At 39.8% G+C, this 15,971-nt stretch overlaps 1 protein-coding gene across 12 annotated transcripts in view; it reads left to right on the forward strand.

Moving 5' to 3' along the window:
- lmo7a (LIM domain 7a) overlaps positions 1-10,299 on the forward strand; it is a 61,589-nt gene extending 51,290 nt beyond the window's left edge. For 6 of the 12 annotated variants that reach the window (XM_028024093.1, XM_028024098.1, XM_028024100.1 and 3 more), the window contains 11 exons: positions 664-689; positions 1,733-1,843; positions 2,911-2,994; positions 3,416-3,807; positions 3,979-4,035; positions 5,763-5,818; positions 7,189-7,372; positions 7,591-7,905; positions 9,066-9,174; positions 9,533-9,635; positions 9,708-10,299. In XM_028024093.1, coding sequence (XP_027879894.1) covers positions 664-689; positions 1,733-1,843; positions 2,911-2,994; positions 3,416-3,807; positions 3,979-4,035; positions 5,763-5,818; positions 7,189-7,372; positions 7,591-7,905; positions 9,066-9,174; positions 9,533-9,635; positions 9,708-9,730 — 1,460 coding nt within the window. In that variant the 3' untranslated portion in view covers positions 9,731-10,299. Of the gene's footprint in view, positions 1-663; positions 690-1,732; positions 1,844-2,910; positions 2,995-3,415; positions 3,808-3,978; positions 4,036-5,762; positions 5,819-5,951; positions 6,077-7,188; positions 7,373-7,590; positions 7,906-9,065; positions 9,175-9,532; positions 9,636-9,707 lie in introns of those variants that run through there. The other 6 variants (XM_028024095.1, XM_028024096.1, XM_028024101.1 and 3 more) reach the window with 6 other exon arrangements.
- Positions 10,300-15,971: the final 5,672 nt, after the last annotated feature.

Here is a 15,971-nt window from a genome sequence, read left to right on the forward strand (position 1 = left end):
TAATAATCTTGTGCAACTTGATGCCCTGTAAAAAAAACAAAATTGAACATAAGCTACATTTTGAAGCAGTGCGTGCTGCTCCTAAAGATCTGCAGCATGTCAGCATCCCAACATACCAACCACAAAAGCACAACCCTTGAATCCTGTTGCATTTGTGGTATTACACAGATTAGCGCATTGCTCCACTCTTCATGGAGTTTTAGGTATTCCTGACATGCACGTATCGAAGCATCTGTCTGCCTTTCGCACTGCCTGTCTGCTGCTCCTCCTGTTGTTGTTGCTGCTGATGCATGCATATTGCTGATTTGAAGCTTCTTTGGTCATGTTTTTGCAATCAGTTTATTGATTTTCCTCTCAGAAATACTGAGGTGCAAATGTCAATAAGTTTGTGATCTGCCACCAAGAGACCAGATGAATCCTAATTAGTGGAAATTGACCTATGGTTCCCTGAGGCTTGGTGAAAACATTAATTACTGTTTTGCTTTGAATTTAAATTTTAAAACACACATCAACACTTTTTAATTGAACTGGAATGCTAACAAGCCATTTTGCCATATTGCCATATTCTCAGGCCTCAGGGTTAACTTGTCTGTGTACATGTGCTGCTGCACCGCTCCGCCTGAGCATGCCTCTCGTACTGACTCAGTGTTATTTCGTTCCCAGGAGGATCGGAGTCTGCGATGCCAGATGTGAGTAGCGTCAGTGCATCAGAGGGGAATCTTCTCTTATCTGTGTTATGTTTATTCGATTACCATGACAACATCTGTGGAAGCAGACACTGTTAATCTGTGTCCATGAAGCCCAGACATACTATTCCCAACAAGACTCAACTCAAAGAGACAGGGTCGTTTAATTAGTGTCGATGTTTTTGAGTGGAACCAGTTTGAAAAGGTAAAAGCCGGTAGACACATAGCCCAAAATATTTATTTGTAGTATTCACTTAGCGGAGGTGAACTCAAATGTCACATGTATATATATATATATATATATATATATATATATATATATATATATATACAGTACAGACCAAAGGTTTGGACACACTTTCTCATTGAATTCAATTAGAAAGTGTGTCCAAACTTTTGGTCTGTACTATATATATATATATATATATATATATATACTGTATATATATTTATTTATTTATTTATTTATTTTTGCTCATTTTACAATTATGCGCCACTTTGTGTTGGTTTCTTATTAAAAATAGAAATCTTTAATAGAATCTTTAAAATTTTCTGATTGCAACACGAGAAGTTGTGAAAATGTTCAAAGCACGTGAATGCTTTTCCAACACACTTGGAAGTACATCTTAAAAAGTCAGTGCCAATAGCTGGAGCTGCCATCCTACAGTGCAGTTTGATCCTAATAATCCCTCTGCAGCTACACTAAAAATGGGTTGCTGCCGCCCCTTATTGCACTCATTGCTGTAACATCTGATTGCTTTAATTTTCAGATTTCCTTTGCTGCAGAAAAAAACATCATGTCAACCAAATTCTTTTTCCCTCTAAATGAATGAAATTCATGTTATCTTCTGGTTTTTGGAGATCAAACTTTTTTCTTTTCTTTTTTTCACCGCTAAGATTGGCTTATTTTGTAGCATGGAGATTTAGACTTTCAGGAAAAAGGCTAAATCACCAATAAATCAGTGGGTGAAAAAACCAGTGAACACACCCATCACTATTAAATGTATAGAATAGTGACGGTTTTTCTTTTCTCTGGTGGCCTCCAGATTCCTGTTCCTGCAATCACTCCAACTTCCTCCAGCCGCTGGTCCTGGAACCCAGAAGAAGAACGCAAGAGACAAGAGAAATGGCAGAAGGAACAAGAGCTCCTCCTACAGGTTTGTAGGAAGCATATTAATATAACTATATCACAGTATGAACTGAAATAAGTTATCACCATCATCAACTTTATTAAAAACACAAGTAGGTCCATATGAGAAAAAAAAAATAATAACCCAAATTATAAAATGCATAACTTTTATCTGTTAGTTTTCTGTGTTAAAATTAAAACTATGATGTTTCAGGTACTGATTGTAATTAATAAAGAATCTTCAAACGAACAAAGAGCAAAGATTTAACTTAAATTATTAATAGTCTGTGTTGAAAACAAGAAAGCATTCAAGAACCCAGAAGTATGTGTTATACATCCACGATAATTAGAGCCTCTATGAAGCTAGGAGAATCACATTTTTTGAGATAGGATTTCCTGATAAATCTCAGAGGGTTTCTTGTTTCAGTAGTCTTCATCCCTGTTTGAAAAACGACCTGATTTCAAGATGAGCCGGGACTCATCCTGCCAAGGTGTAATAGGTTCATCAGATCAGGATTCTTTGAAAGGTTACATGAGATATGGGTGCCCTCCATATCCACAAACCTCCTAGCAGGCTGTCTTGTAAAAAGTATTCACACTACTGTTACGTTTTCACATTTTACAACCACTAACTCTGTGTATTTTATGTGACAGACCCACACAGTGGAAGGAAATGATTTTGGGGGGGGTTGAAGGGGTTATAAATAACAATCTGAAAATTTGAGGGTGCGAATGTATTCAAACCTATTTACTCTGATCCTTCTAAATTAAGTTACCTTCAGAAGTCACCAAAGTAGTGAGTAGAGTCCATGTGTGGGTGTTATAATCCCATTACAAGACAGCTCAGAGGTTTGTTACAGAGCATTAGTGAACAAACAGAAAAGACAAAGGAACAGATCAAAGTAACTTTCAAGAGGTTAAAGTCTAGGGATGAATATATGCATGAAATATATCTAGATTTTTGGTTGTAATTGTCACAAAATGTGAAAAAGTTTAAGAGATTCAAGCATTTTTGCAAGATACAGTACATTTCTCCATGCTGTGTAGACAAAAGAAAAGGTGTTTATCATTATAAAAACGCTTTCTACCCATCAGGAAAAATACAAGCGTGATCAGGAGAAGCTGCAGGAGGAGTGGCTCAAGGCTCAGCAGGAGATTGTCACAAGCGTGGACCACCAGGTAATGAATTTCAGTTCTCATGAGTTATGGACTTCTGCCTGAAATATTGTCTGAATTGTGCTAAAAGAGTGGCAATTAGTCATGAGTCACAATGGAAATTCATCTAAATGTATCCAAAAAGCTTTAGTGAACAGAAATCCTGTAATTATAAAGCCATTATGTGGTCTCGCAATCTTGTATTTGACTTTTACTTTTATAAAAGCAGAACAATTTCCGATAAAAGGATGTACCAAAAGTAAGGTGAGAACAAGGATTAGTCATGTAGATGCTTGTAATATTGCTATTATTTTTACTCTTAAAAATATTATTATTGTTGTTTAATATTAGGGAATTTGTAGAGATTATTTAACAAGTGGCTCCTCCTGATGTCAGTGAGGAATGAGGCTGCTGAAGGCCGTTGTGCGTTTTAATGTTTCTCCAGGTGAACAGCCACAGCGTCAGCCCACACTCGCCCCCATCTTCTCTCCAACAGCCCACTCTGTGGGAAGAGGAGGAGAGGCAGAGGAAGGTGGAGCAGGAGCGCCAGCGGCAGGCAGAGGAGAGGAGGAGGAGGGAAGAGGAGGAGCGGGAGCTCCAGCGACTCCAGGAGGAGAGGAAGAGAAGAGAAATGCAGGCGGAGGAGGAGAGGGAGAAAAAGGAGGTGGAATTGAGAATGCAAAGGACGAGAGAGGAGGAGCTAAGAAAGAGGGAGGAGGAGCAGAGAAGGAGAGAGGAGGAGCAGAGGAGGAGAGAGGAGGAGCGGGAGAAGGAGCAGAGGCAGCAGGAGGCGGCGGAGCAGCAGCGCAGGCAGAAAGCCTTCGAGCAGCAGAGATGGTCAGTGCCGTGGTGCTGCTGCTCCTATCACACACACGTGTCGTGTCACTTGATGCGCTTTGTTGCCTGTCCATTAACATATTGCAACTAATGCATTTGCTGTGCTTTACTCTACTTCCCCTCCCCGCTTCCATCATCCCACCTGTCTGCACACACTGCTGCTCACCAAAGGGCCGCTGTCTCCCACGACTTTGAAAGTGCTCAGCCACCACTGTCCTTTACTGACAGGTCAGTGTTCCTGCTGCCATTAACCCATCCTCACAGCTTTTACAATGCTTCATGTCATGCCTGTTTACTCCGTAGGCTACTAACACCAGTGTAGGTTGATGTTTATATGAAGTATTACAGGATCCATCCATACCACGCAGCTTTTCTTCTTTCCATTTAGTCACCAAACATCTGTGCATACGTCCATATATCTGTTTATTCATCCATCAATCAATCCACCCACATATCTGACCCTCTTTTCATCCATTGTTCTGTTCGCCCATCCAGTCTCTTAGCAGTTCTTTTTGCCATTATTGTATTTAATGGCAAAACTCTGTAGGAAAACTGTCCAAAAATGGACAGATTAGTCTGCACATTTGAATCCGAGGAGTTCTAAAACGAGTAATTTTGACACAGAAAATGTCACATTGATTGTTGAGATCTTAAACTTTTTTTGTTGTTGTTGTCTTTAGTTTGTGTGGAGAGCTCGGGATCGGTTCTTGTTTAAAATTCTCTCCTGTTTAGAGATATACATGCTGCACGCCTCTCAGTATATTACACAACCAAAAAGTTTGATATCATGTGAAATATAAATTATTGGTTGAGAGCAGCTGTGATCCAACATCTGAGTTTCTTAAAGTGGCATTTTTGTTGCCTCTGTGATTTTTATCATTTGGGCTCAAATTTATTTTGACTCGTGTTTCAAAAGAACCACCTGGACAACAGATGCAAACTGAAAAAATGGTGATAAGAAAATTTGATCACTTAGGAGCTAATAATATATTGAAATAAATAATATTGAAATAAAAAAAAAATCCATAGCATGTTGGACCTCAACGACACCTACTTTAAATCACAGGTCATACATTTCCAATAGATTTGGGGTTTTCCATAACTTAGCTTTCCTTACTTTCTATTCTAAAACCAGGTTTGATGTGTTTGGGATATTGGAACGTCCAATTGCACCATAGTCTTTACTATTTGACACAAACTGTCACTCTTAGGTGTCATAAAATTAGTTAAGATGTTCAGGAAATATCCAAACCATCAAGACCCAAGTCCTCTATGAACTGGAAAGTTTGGTTGAAATAAACTCTACCAGTTTTGCCTGGGAGAGAGGAAAGATATCCAGCTAAAAGCATATTAATGGCTTCAAAAACCTAGTTTTATGTAGAACTATGAACCACAAATGAATGGGGATGTTGTACTACAACTTTGACCATGTGGTGAATGGAGAAAAATCCCTGTATTCAAACTTGTGCACCTAATTTTTGTCTAAAACAAATGTTATTTGTTAATTCCACCTTTAAAAAAATGGGTCAAGTGCACCATTAAAAGCCTAAAATCGGTATGACATTTTTCCCTGTGATGTTGATGTAAAGTTAAAGTTCTAAGTGTATGTTTATAATTAGACGTCTTTTAATTAAAGTCAACTGAAAAGTGTTGGATGTTCACCTAAATGGGGGGAAAAAATTGCTTTTTTTCTCTGGAGTTAGCTACTTTCCACTTCAACTTTCTAAATTTAAAAAATGAGTTTAAATGAAAGTTTGAGATATAAAAATGCTAATAAAGTGTCTGCCTTCAGAAAACAAAACATAAAGTTCAAACATTTGACATGTTTTATTGTGAAAATAATAGGAGAATTTATTGACGAGAATTGTACGTCTCCCATAGTTTTTTATTGATTATTGATTAATTCATAGTTAATCATTTCTCACTAATTATAATATTAACCTTTTGTTTGACAGGACAAAATCCCAGTCATCTCCCCAGCTGGATGATGACGACAAACCTCAGAGGAGAGGTCAGTTTGGTACATGTGTTTCTTCATCAGGTTGTTTTCTGAACGGCTCCACGTAGGGCTGTTTGTGTGTGTGTGTGTGTGTGTGTGTGTGTGTGTGTGTGTGTGTGTGTGAGCCCTGTCCTGCTGTATGTAGGCTTGCTACGGCAGACAGCAAGCCTGTCTCAGGCTGCTGGAAGAGGAGTTGAGGATTGCACGTAGAAAACACCTCCAAAGCCAGAAGGCTGCACCAGAGCTGGAATGGAGAAACTACCTCAGATACACAGAGGCAGAGAGAGGTTGGCTTCGTCCTGGAAGCTCCACTGCCTCTGCTTTTTTTTTTTTTTTTTTTTTAAGTCAATCCCTCCCAGTCTTCTTCCATTATGATCGACTGATTTGTCGTTTCACCAAATCAAAACTTACAGCTGATTGATTTGCATCGGACTGACTAAATGGCCGCATTAATCAGTTGCCTTGCACTTAAAGTGACTCAATTACTGCACTTGTGGCAGAACAGAAGCTTGTTGATTGCAATAAAATTACTTTCAGATCGTCGTAGTTTTTTTCCCCCAAACATGATTGAGGTCTGATTTGAACAGGGCCTTGGAAAAGTTTTCATACCCCTTAAAGACGTTTTGTTTTGTCACATTAGAGCCACAGTCTTCAATGCTTTTAATAGGAATTTTACGAGAAAGTAAATCATAACTGTGACGTGGAAGGAAATGATACAAGGCTTTCAACATTTTTGCAAATAAACAGGTCAGGCAAGGAGGGTATTAATCAGAGAATCAGCTGCCAAGCTCATGAGGTAAATGAAGGTAAATACAGGACAAAAACAGATTAAATTCACAACCACATCCACATAAAACGGTGTGTGAGAATGGCCCTGTCAAAGTCAACAAGACTTTTATCAAATTGAAAATCACTGGAAGCACTTTAGCATTTTTTTATTTATTGTACAGACTCTCTCCATCTAATCTAGCTTATTTGAGCTATTTCTTAAAGATGATTGAGCAAAAAAAAAAAAAAAATCAGTATCTGTGCAAAGTTGGTGGAGATATTCAGACCAAAACAATTGCAACTGCACAGAAAGGTGGTTCTGGCATGTCGTTACACAGCAATAATAGAAATTAAAAACAAGGTGTAATATTTTCTTTCCATTTCACAGTTATGCATCACTTTGTCTCTATGAAAGACATTGAAGCTTATGGTTGTAACATGACAAAATATAAAAACCTTTAAGGGGTATAAATACTTTTGTCAAGCATTTTTGGTGCGCACTGCTGCTGTATGTTAAATAGTAAACTCATATTTAAAAAAATATGTGGTCTAATAAAAAAACGTTCTTTTCACCAAGCATAATTACGCTGTTTATCTCTCCTCTCTCTGTGCAGCGGTGGGAAGCACAGCTCCTGACGGGAGGAGTCAGCAGCCGCAGTCGCAGGCCGAGCTGGAGCGCCAGCAGATCCTGAATGAGATGAAGAAGAAGACGGCGCTTCTGACGGACAGCAGCTGGATCCGACAGCGCTCCGCCAGCACGGCCGTCAACAGGGACAGCGACATGCCGCCTGTGCGCAGGTAGACACCTCTTATGTCCCGGTTCCTGGTTGGTTCTGTACTTTTACTAACGGCCCTGGGTCCTAAAGCGGAAACGTCTAACGATCTGGCTACCACACCGACACTGATTTGGCACATTTTGTTAGAAAAACTGAAAGCGGTTGGTAGTCAGATGGTTTTTACTTCTTCAACTAACATCTTTTAACGGAGGGGTTGTGTGGTGTGGGTTGGCTTTACAGAGGGGAATCTCTTGACAACTTGGACTCCTCCTATGACTCTCGGCGTTCATCCTGGACTCCCAGAAGCAGCTCTTTTGCCTCAAACTACTCTCGGCTGTATTCTGGCTACTCTGGCAGCTCTTCCTTTTACACCGGCGCGTCGGGGCCCCGCCGGCCAGTCTCCTCCACCCTGCCCCCCTCCTTCTCTACGGGCTCCCTCCGCGGTGGGGCAGGAACCTACTCGTCCCCTTGGTCCCGTCCGTCCCCCACCCCTTCCACTCCGTCACCAATCACCTCTCCAGAGCCCGCACCTGACGCCTATCAGCAGCGGAACAGGTAAAAACCAAACGTGCCGGGTTCCTAAGGCCCCCAGGAACCTGCTTCTACCTGACTACTGCTATACTGGGTTGTATGTGTTATGTCTATGAGGTGAGGAGTGGTTGCTAAGGGCATTCTGGATCTTTCTCCTTGATGTACTTCTGGTTATTTGTTAAGTCTGCTCGGGGAAGTCAAGTCTGCATGGGGAAGCCAAGTATCTTCTGGGGAAAAGTTTTATGGTTTGACTTATTTGGCCACGGTAAGTTGAATATTTGGAGGAGTCAAAGTGAGGTTTTGTAATCTTAAGAACCCTGTACAAACTGAAGTATGTTGGTGGCAGCATTATGCTGAGGTACGGTTGCATTCCACAAGTGGATGTGACATTGAAGAATGAGTTTCACTCACAGATCCATCGGCTTCACCTCTAATCAACAGCTAGCTAATTAATACTTGAACATAAATGCCAGTAAGTGAAAATGAATTTCTGACCAGCACTGTAAAAGATGACCTTACAGCTGAATTAATTTCTATAATTAAATCTTTAAAAGATGGTTCTGGATCTACAGCCAGGCACAAAGACAATCAACAGGCCAGTCTTGGTCACATATATTTATCGCATCGTTTATCATTTATTGTGATGCAATTTCTCCAAGATAAGAATTTTGATTCATTGTTGCCACAATAAACTCCAATTAATTATGTTTAAAATCACCCAAAACTGTCCGTGTTACTGGGATTGGTATTTTCTCCGAAATACTGGAGAAATTTGAACAAATAAAGAACTGTTTGTTCTTTATTTGAACTGTTTGTTCAAATAAAGTATCAATAAATACTAATAAATTTTAAAATGTGACTAAATGCACTTAATGTGGGTACTATAGTAACACAAGTTACAGTTATTTTTGTGACTATTGAGCTGTGATTGTTGCGCCATGCAGTCACAGCCATAAAGTCATCTAAAAAATTAGTAATAAATAGTTCTTATAATCACTTTTATTGTTACCACAAAATATCGTGATAAAACTTTAGGTCTACATCGTCGACCCCTACTGAAAAAAATTGTGCAGGAATTCAGTGTAAATGTATACCAGTATGTTTTGTGTGTGCATGCAGTCACACGTGCCTCGTCGCATGTGTGCTTCGGCTCTAAAATCACAGCTGTGGATTCTGTAACCCAGGTCAGTGAGTGGCAGGAAAACCTGCACGTTCTGTGACACCCCGCTGGGAAAGGGAGCAGCCATGATCATCGAGTCCCTCGGGCTCTGTTATCATTTGGGCTGTTTCAAGGTGAGAGCCGGGGACTCCTTTCGCCACGGCGGAGAGTGTCGTCTGCACGCCTTTGCTGATCTTCACAGACTAACTCGGTCAATCTGAACTTGTTTTCCTGGTTCTACTAACTCGGGGGTTGCGGGATATCCTGATTTCTTCCCAGCAGCTCAAACCTTTTAGCTCTCTACTTATCCGGGGACTTTGACCTTCAATCAGATCTGATCTCCTGCACCTGTGTCGTTACTTTCTATCATGATGCATGTCCTGTGACTACTCTAATCATTTGTGTTTGAATGAATACGGCCTTCAGTCTGTCTGTCCTCACCACAGCCTCCGCGGCTCTTCACCTCTCCCCTCTCTCTCTAAACCCACACAGTGCATCGACTGCAAGTCCGACCTCGGAGGCTCGGAGGCCGGGGCCGAAGTCAGAATACGAAACAAGCAACTCTTCTGTAACACCTGCTACATGCGAGTCAAAAGTAAGAAATCGATCCGGCTCACGCGACTTTCATTTTTCTTTTAAATTAAATTATGATGTTCCTTTTTTTTAGCTGGCCAGCCAACATCCATGTGATGCAGGCATGCTGCAGCAGATCGACGAGGAGACTACATGTGACAACAACCCATGAACTTTAAAGTGAAAGCCATTGCAATAATAAGCCGGACCTCTGGTGTCTTTAATTGTACTGATAAGATAAAGATTTCAAAAGAAGTTATCTACTTTTATCATGATATCGTATGACGCATTATAACTGTACAAATGCTCCACATTCCCTATCTATATTTTATTTTTATTTTTTATGTTTCAGCCATAGATTTATCTCTGCGAGATTCCAGGAGAGCTTGCTTTCCCGACTCCATTTAGACAGATTTTGTAAATGTGGTGAGAGAAAACTGCAGGATCATGCTTCTTTTCTATGCGTGTCTGGTGGTATTAATTTGCCCATTAGGGGGGAAAAAAGGTATGCTTTACCTTTTTTGTGAATGTGGCTCTGTATTTGTAAGAGACAAAGGAAATAAAATTATTAGGATTCTTTAATGCATCGTGTTTAAAAATGACGGCCTATCTATGAAAAGACTTCACGTCATTCTGTACTGAATTAAGGCAAAGAATAACCCTGTAAATAAATGACTAAATCCTCAGCTGGGATGTGTCTGGGGTGTTTTATTCTGTGTTCGAAAAGTATACGGGGCAAAAGCATTTACACCCTTTGACTTTTTTACATTTCGTCACTTTCCAATTACAGACTTCAGTGTGTTTTATTGACATTTTAAAGAGGATGGAAGGAAAAGCTAAAAGGGAATTCATATTCGGCTCACTCTGAGTCAAAACAGACAAAAATGGACATCACACTTTTTCATTTTTGTTTGTAATCCGATTGACTTTTGCAACATGTAAAATGTGGAAAAGTTCTGAGGCTATTAATACTTTTGCGAGATAATTTAGTGCGATAATATTTTAGAATATGATGCAAAGGTTCTCCAGCCTCTGTTATCTGAAATCATTACTCATCCTCCTTTTTTTTTTCTTCCTGTCTGTCGCTCCCGTTCTGTGCTTCTCTGCAGAGCGACGCTCATAATGAAAGGAATCTCAATGAGCTCCTCTTTTTTATTTTCTTTGCTAAGGTTCAGAGGGCCGGCATGCTCTGAGTTTCCCAAAGCCAATTTGTCATGCATATTTTATTCAGTGCACATGCATTGCACTTGATTATACTTTGATAGGCTTTTTTTCCCTCTCGCGTATTCCTTTGTTCCTGCCTTTCCGCAGGTGTATTTTGTGGACGTCCATATTTAGTCTGCAGCTCCCAATTGCATTTGCAATACAAGGTAAAAGACAGTGGAAATGAGCTCCATTCAGGCAATTTTACTTTGAGGAAATAGGTTAGACCGAGCATTGATTTCTCTATTCTCTGAGGTGAAGCACAAACAGTCCTTGGAGGCGGACGTCTTAAATTCTTAGATTCTTTTTTTAGATCTCTCTTGGCACTTCTATTGCAGAGAGATTTTAGTTTTGAAAGGAGCCAAGCACAGCTGAAATGCTGGCTGGGAAATCTAAAGTCATCCAAAATAGGTGTTCTATGTTTTTGGGGGGTTTTTTATCTTTCTTTTAAAGCCAGAGCCAGCTTGTTACAGAGCAGAATCGAAGAGCCTGCCTGTGTGTTTGAGTACAAAGGGAAGCAGGATGCTTCTCATGTAGGTGTACTTATTAAAAACCTTGCTTTCCTAACTGATCCCCCTGTTAGGAGAGCAGGGATCTCCCAACAGCGAGGATCTCCTCGCTGTTGGGAGGTTACCTTAAAAACTTCATTTCAGTTTTTAAGGTATGACTCCCATCGATCAACAACTTCACTCATTTTAACACCAGTCCTTGAAAATTGTTTTGTTTCATTCTTTAGATTGGCCTTAAGGGGGCAGTGTAGGGTAAGATTTTTTTTTTTTTTCACCAAAACAGACTGAATTGATATTTTAGCTGCAGCTGAGTGACAGCTGCTGTTGGTTGCACCACATATGTAAATGCATGACATTTACATGACATATTTTCTGAGACGAGCTAGTGCAATTGAAACACAGCAAATCAACAGTTGAATCTGCAGCAAACCAAAATATTATGCCTCTTATAATTTGCAACATATTCTGACTTCAGCTGTCACTAGCTTAGATGTCGGGTTTTGGTGTTTTCATAATTAAAAGGCACATTTTCGACACGGTAACAGATATGTAATCATCTTCCAGGTTGCACATCCTGCCCCAGACGGAATGACACAGTCTCCAAAGACCTGTTGCTACAGCTCACTGCATACATATTCTACACCTCCAGCTGGCAACAGGGACTAAAGAAAATGCCCTTCCAGTAAATCTGTAAATACTCGGTGCATCAAGGAGGATCTTTCAATCTTGGACTTTAGGTCTCACTGGAGAGGCTTTCGCATTAATACGTGTGACAGTTTTGTAAGTTTCTTGAATGTTTAAAACACAAGACCACAAATTGTTGGTAATGTCAGTCCTTTTTTATTTCATTGGGACAAAATGATCCAGGTCAAAAAATACGATGTCAGAAGACATAATTATTATAGAAGTCATGAATGTTTTGTAGAAGAAAGTGGTGACATTGAATTCAATGTGGGTGTGTAGGTCTCAGATTAATTCAAAATGCAATGACATCATCCCAAATTACTCATATCAAATATAACAGAAGCACTACTACTTTTAGTAGTATGTCTGATAATAGTAATGACAATAATCAAGTATAATAGTTCTATAAGATCAAATAGAATACTTAAACAAGTAACTAAATAAAATTTGTTCTATTAGTTTTTTATCCACGACCACATAAAACTGTCTCAAAAACTGTAATAATGTTCTTATAAAGCTAGTCTTTAAGGTACAAAGATTTAAGATTTAATAACCTGTTTTCAACTGCAAATTTTAAAGGTTCAAATTTATCACTGAAAACTAAATGTGCATCGCTAATTTTTTGCTACTTTATTGCACAAATCCAGGAAGCTTTGACCTACAAAATAACGGCGATATAGAACTGTGCAGACAATAGCTGCTGATAAGCCACGGTACATAAAATGTACACACAAATAGTTTCAGTAAATCTTCTGGACATGTTGGTGCAAAACGTCCCACCAGTGTTCAATCTGGGGAAATCAGTAGCCAAGTCAAAACCTCAAACATGCTGTTGCGGTCCATGTTCTAATTTGGCTCTGGGCCAAACTTTCTCAAATCATCATGACTTGTCCTCAGTTTAGTCTCTTCAACAGTTTGTCCTCTACCACTTCAGCTTTCAGTAGTCGTGTTGCCTGAGCAGTTAGATGTTTAGGTGTTAGTCATGCAAGCTTCATAATAATCAACAGAACTTTCTAGTTCGAGACGGAAAAAGTAGTTTCTTTTTTAATTACCAACAGATTATTAGTTCTCGTCTACAAGCACGCACATATTTTTTCCAACTTTTATCAGGATCATTGATCTGTGACCTTTCGCGAAGCGAGGGAAGGATCAGCTTAGATCCCTACTTGTCTTCATTAAAAATGCTGCCTCTAATCCCCCACTCACAAAAGGGCAGCGCTCATTCAAAGGAGACTCGACCTTATAAAAGAGGTGTGTTTGTTTGCTCTCTTTTTTTTTTAATTTGACAGTTCAGCCCAGCTTATTTATCCAAAAATACCCAGCAATTATCATCTCGAGGCACTTCACGAAACACATTTATTCCCAGTTATAAAGAATCCTGTTCGGGCCTTCTTTGGTTCATCTCATTAAACCTGTTCATAAAGTCGAGTTCAAATCTGGTTCCGAATTATGTTGCAACATAATTATACTCACTTGATGATTTGGGTACCTGGTAAAAAGCCAATTGTCAATTGATCTTTGATCAGCGTGGCGCAATCCCTCCTCCTGAGCAAGCATGTGGCAACAGTGGAGAGGAACTACTTCCTGTTAAGAAGAAGAAGGCTCCAGCAGTACCAGGCTCCACATGAGCTGCCATTTGTCATTACTAGCTGGGTGTTAGAAGGACAGGAAGGAGACACAGAAAAAAACACTGGACCAGGAGTACTTTCTACGAGGAAAAGGTGCTGTGTGTTTTATGTCAGCAGTAGTTCTTTCATTGCATGTTTGAAAAAGCTGACATTTGTTTCCCTTTTTTAAATGTACATACATGTATTGTAGAATAAGGTGTTATCACTACTTTTGCCTTGGTAGCCTTTAATAGCCATTTGCCAAATATCAAAAGGGTTAATGCCATCAGATGTCTGGAGAAAGTTGGCTGTGGACGTTTGGCGAACATCTGGCAGAAGTCCTGCCAATGATCACCTAATGTCCGCAGCTGAAGTCCTCCGGATGTCTAATGGTGTTTCATTTTGACGTTCAGAGAACGTAAGCAGACCTACGTTCACCAAAAATTTATTGCAACGTTCAGGGGACGTCGTCTGAACATTCGTTGCCAGGAAGGAAGGACAAAAATGCTCTGTCAATGGCACCATCCGCAGCAGAGATACATCAGAACACAGAAGCACTGAGTCATGACTCCTTTCTATGAAAATGTAAAACAAAAAAAAATCACACATAGCTCATGACAGCAGCACCGCCATCAATGACTGATGGTAAACTGCTCAGTTGTGAATCACTGGGTGAAGCGTACCCTTTGTGAAAAGAAAAAGGAAATGTGAATTGAGCCTTCTGCATTTTCTACTTGCGTATTCAAGTGAACTTGGTCTGCCTGAAAACAACCAAGAGAATAATTCATTTAAGTAAAAAGATGATAAAAGAAACTCCCTACTCACCCATCTCGGCTTCCCCCTGCAACCATGTTATAATCAAGAATAATAATGTGCCAGAATTTCTGCTTGCGACCTTAAAGAACACTCTTTTTTCTTCTTCTTCTTCTTCTTCTTTTCTCCCCTTTACGTCTTAAACACTGTAAGGAAAACCATTCCCGGTGATAAGATGCCTTTGAGTTGCTTTTGCAGTTGGCACGCAGGAAGAGAGGGAGTGTTACATGGCTGCAAAATGATAAGCCTCCATGGTCCCAGCTGGGGCACCCAGATATGTTTGAGACTGCTTTGTGCCTTGGGTGACAGGGGACCAAGTTTTCTATCCTGATATTAATTCATCCTGCCTCAGTACTACAGCAGAGCATGAGCTAGAATACAGATTCTTTAAGTGTTTTCTGCTCTTTATTTGATGCTTTGACCAGGAACAAGAACTGAAAAAGACCAATCACTTAGCAAAAACTGAAAAGAACAATGCTCTAGAACCACATTGCTGATTGCAATATGTTTTAAAGCAGTATGTGGACAGAAAGCCATACCTAAAGTTGTAGTTTGCTCCAACGCTAACTGTCTGCAGATTCGCAGTCGTTTAACTACACACAGTCCAAACTTGCCGATCGGGATTGAAGTTAATTGGAATATGTGCTGACAGATGATTCGCTGTGAAGTGTAATGCAAGCTGTGATTTAACCAGGCACCAACAACCTCCAGCCCTCTGCCTGACAGACAACAGAGGAAATATCACATTACCTACAGCCTTTTTTTTTTCCTGATTGCCTTTCCAAACTCACGTTTAGGATCCTGCACAATATCTTATACTCAACTTCTACTGAAGAATTACATTTTTAAGATGCAAAAATTATGATTTGCTCCCTTTCATTTAATTCCCCTGTTTTATGCTGCTCATCAACCGATTGGTCGGTTTATGTCACTCTTTTAAGTCCTGCTCGGTTTTCACACGTAGGGAAGCATCGCCGGTTGCTCTAGTTTCTAAAATGTAAACCTCAAAATGTCACAAGAATATTAAGTGACCTTCAAAATATTTCTGCTTATTTAGCAATCTACTTTGAGCAAACTCTCTATTTGCATTCATCAAAAATCTAAATTATTTGTCCAGTACATTTGATTTCACATAAATTATCCCCAGAATTAAGCACCACATTCCACCTCATGGTACATGAAAATCAGTACAGAGCTGCCTTCATTTAAATGATTGAACTATTCATTCAAATGAATGTTTGGCTGTTCCAGAAAGTTCTCATTGAGATTTTATTTTTTTTTTTTACTCACATTTCACAGTGAAAGCCGTGGTCTGCATACAGGAGGAATCTCATTGTCAAAATATACCAACCGTCTGGGAGAAAAAACACCCAAGAATTGCTAAGGGAGTAAATACAACATAAAACACCCGAAAACAGAGACAATGTGAGAGCAAGGAATTGGACTTTCTTCCAAAACCGATCAAAAGACAAGAGGAGAACTTGTAAGGGAGGCTGTCAAGAGGCCTATTGCAAAATTAAAGAAGGCGTAGATAATAATGGT

Source organism: Xiphophorus couchianus, chromosome 7, assembly GCF_001444195.1.
Source record: "Xiphophorus couchianus chromosome 7, X_couchianus-1.0, whole genome shotgun sequence".
NCBI lineage: Eukaryota > Metazoa > Chordata > Actinopteri > Cyprinodontiformes > Poeciliidae > Xiphophorus > Xiphophorus couchianus.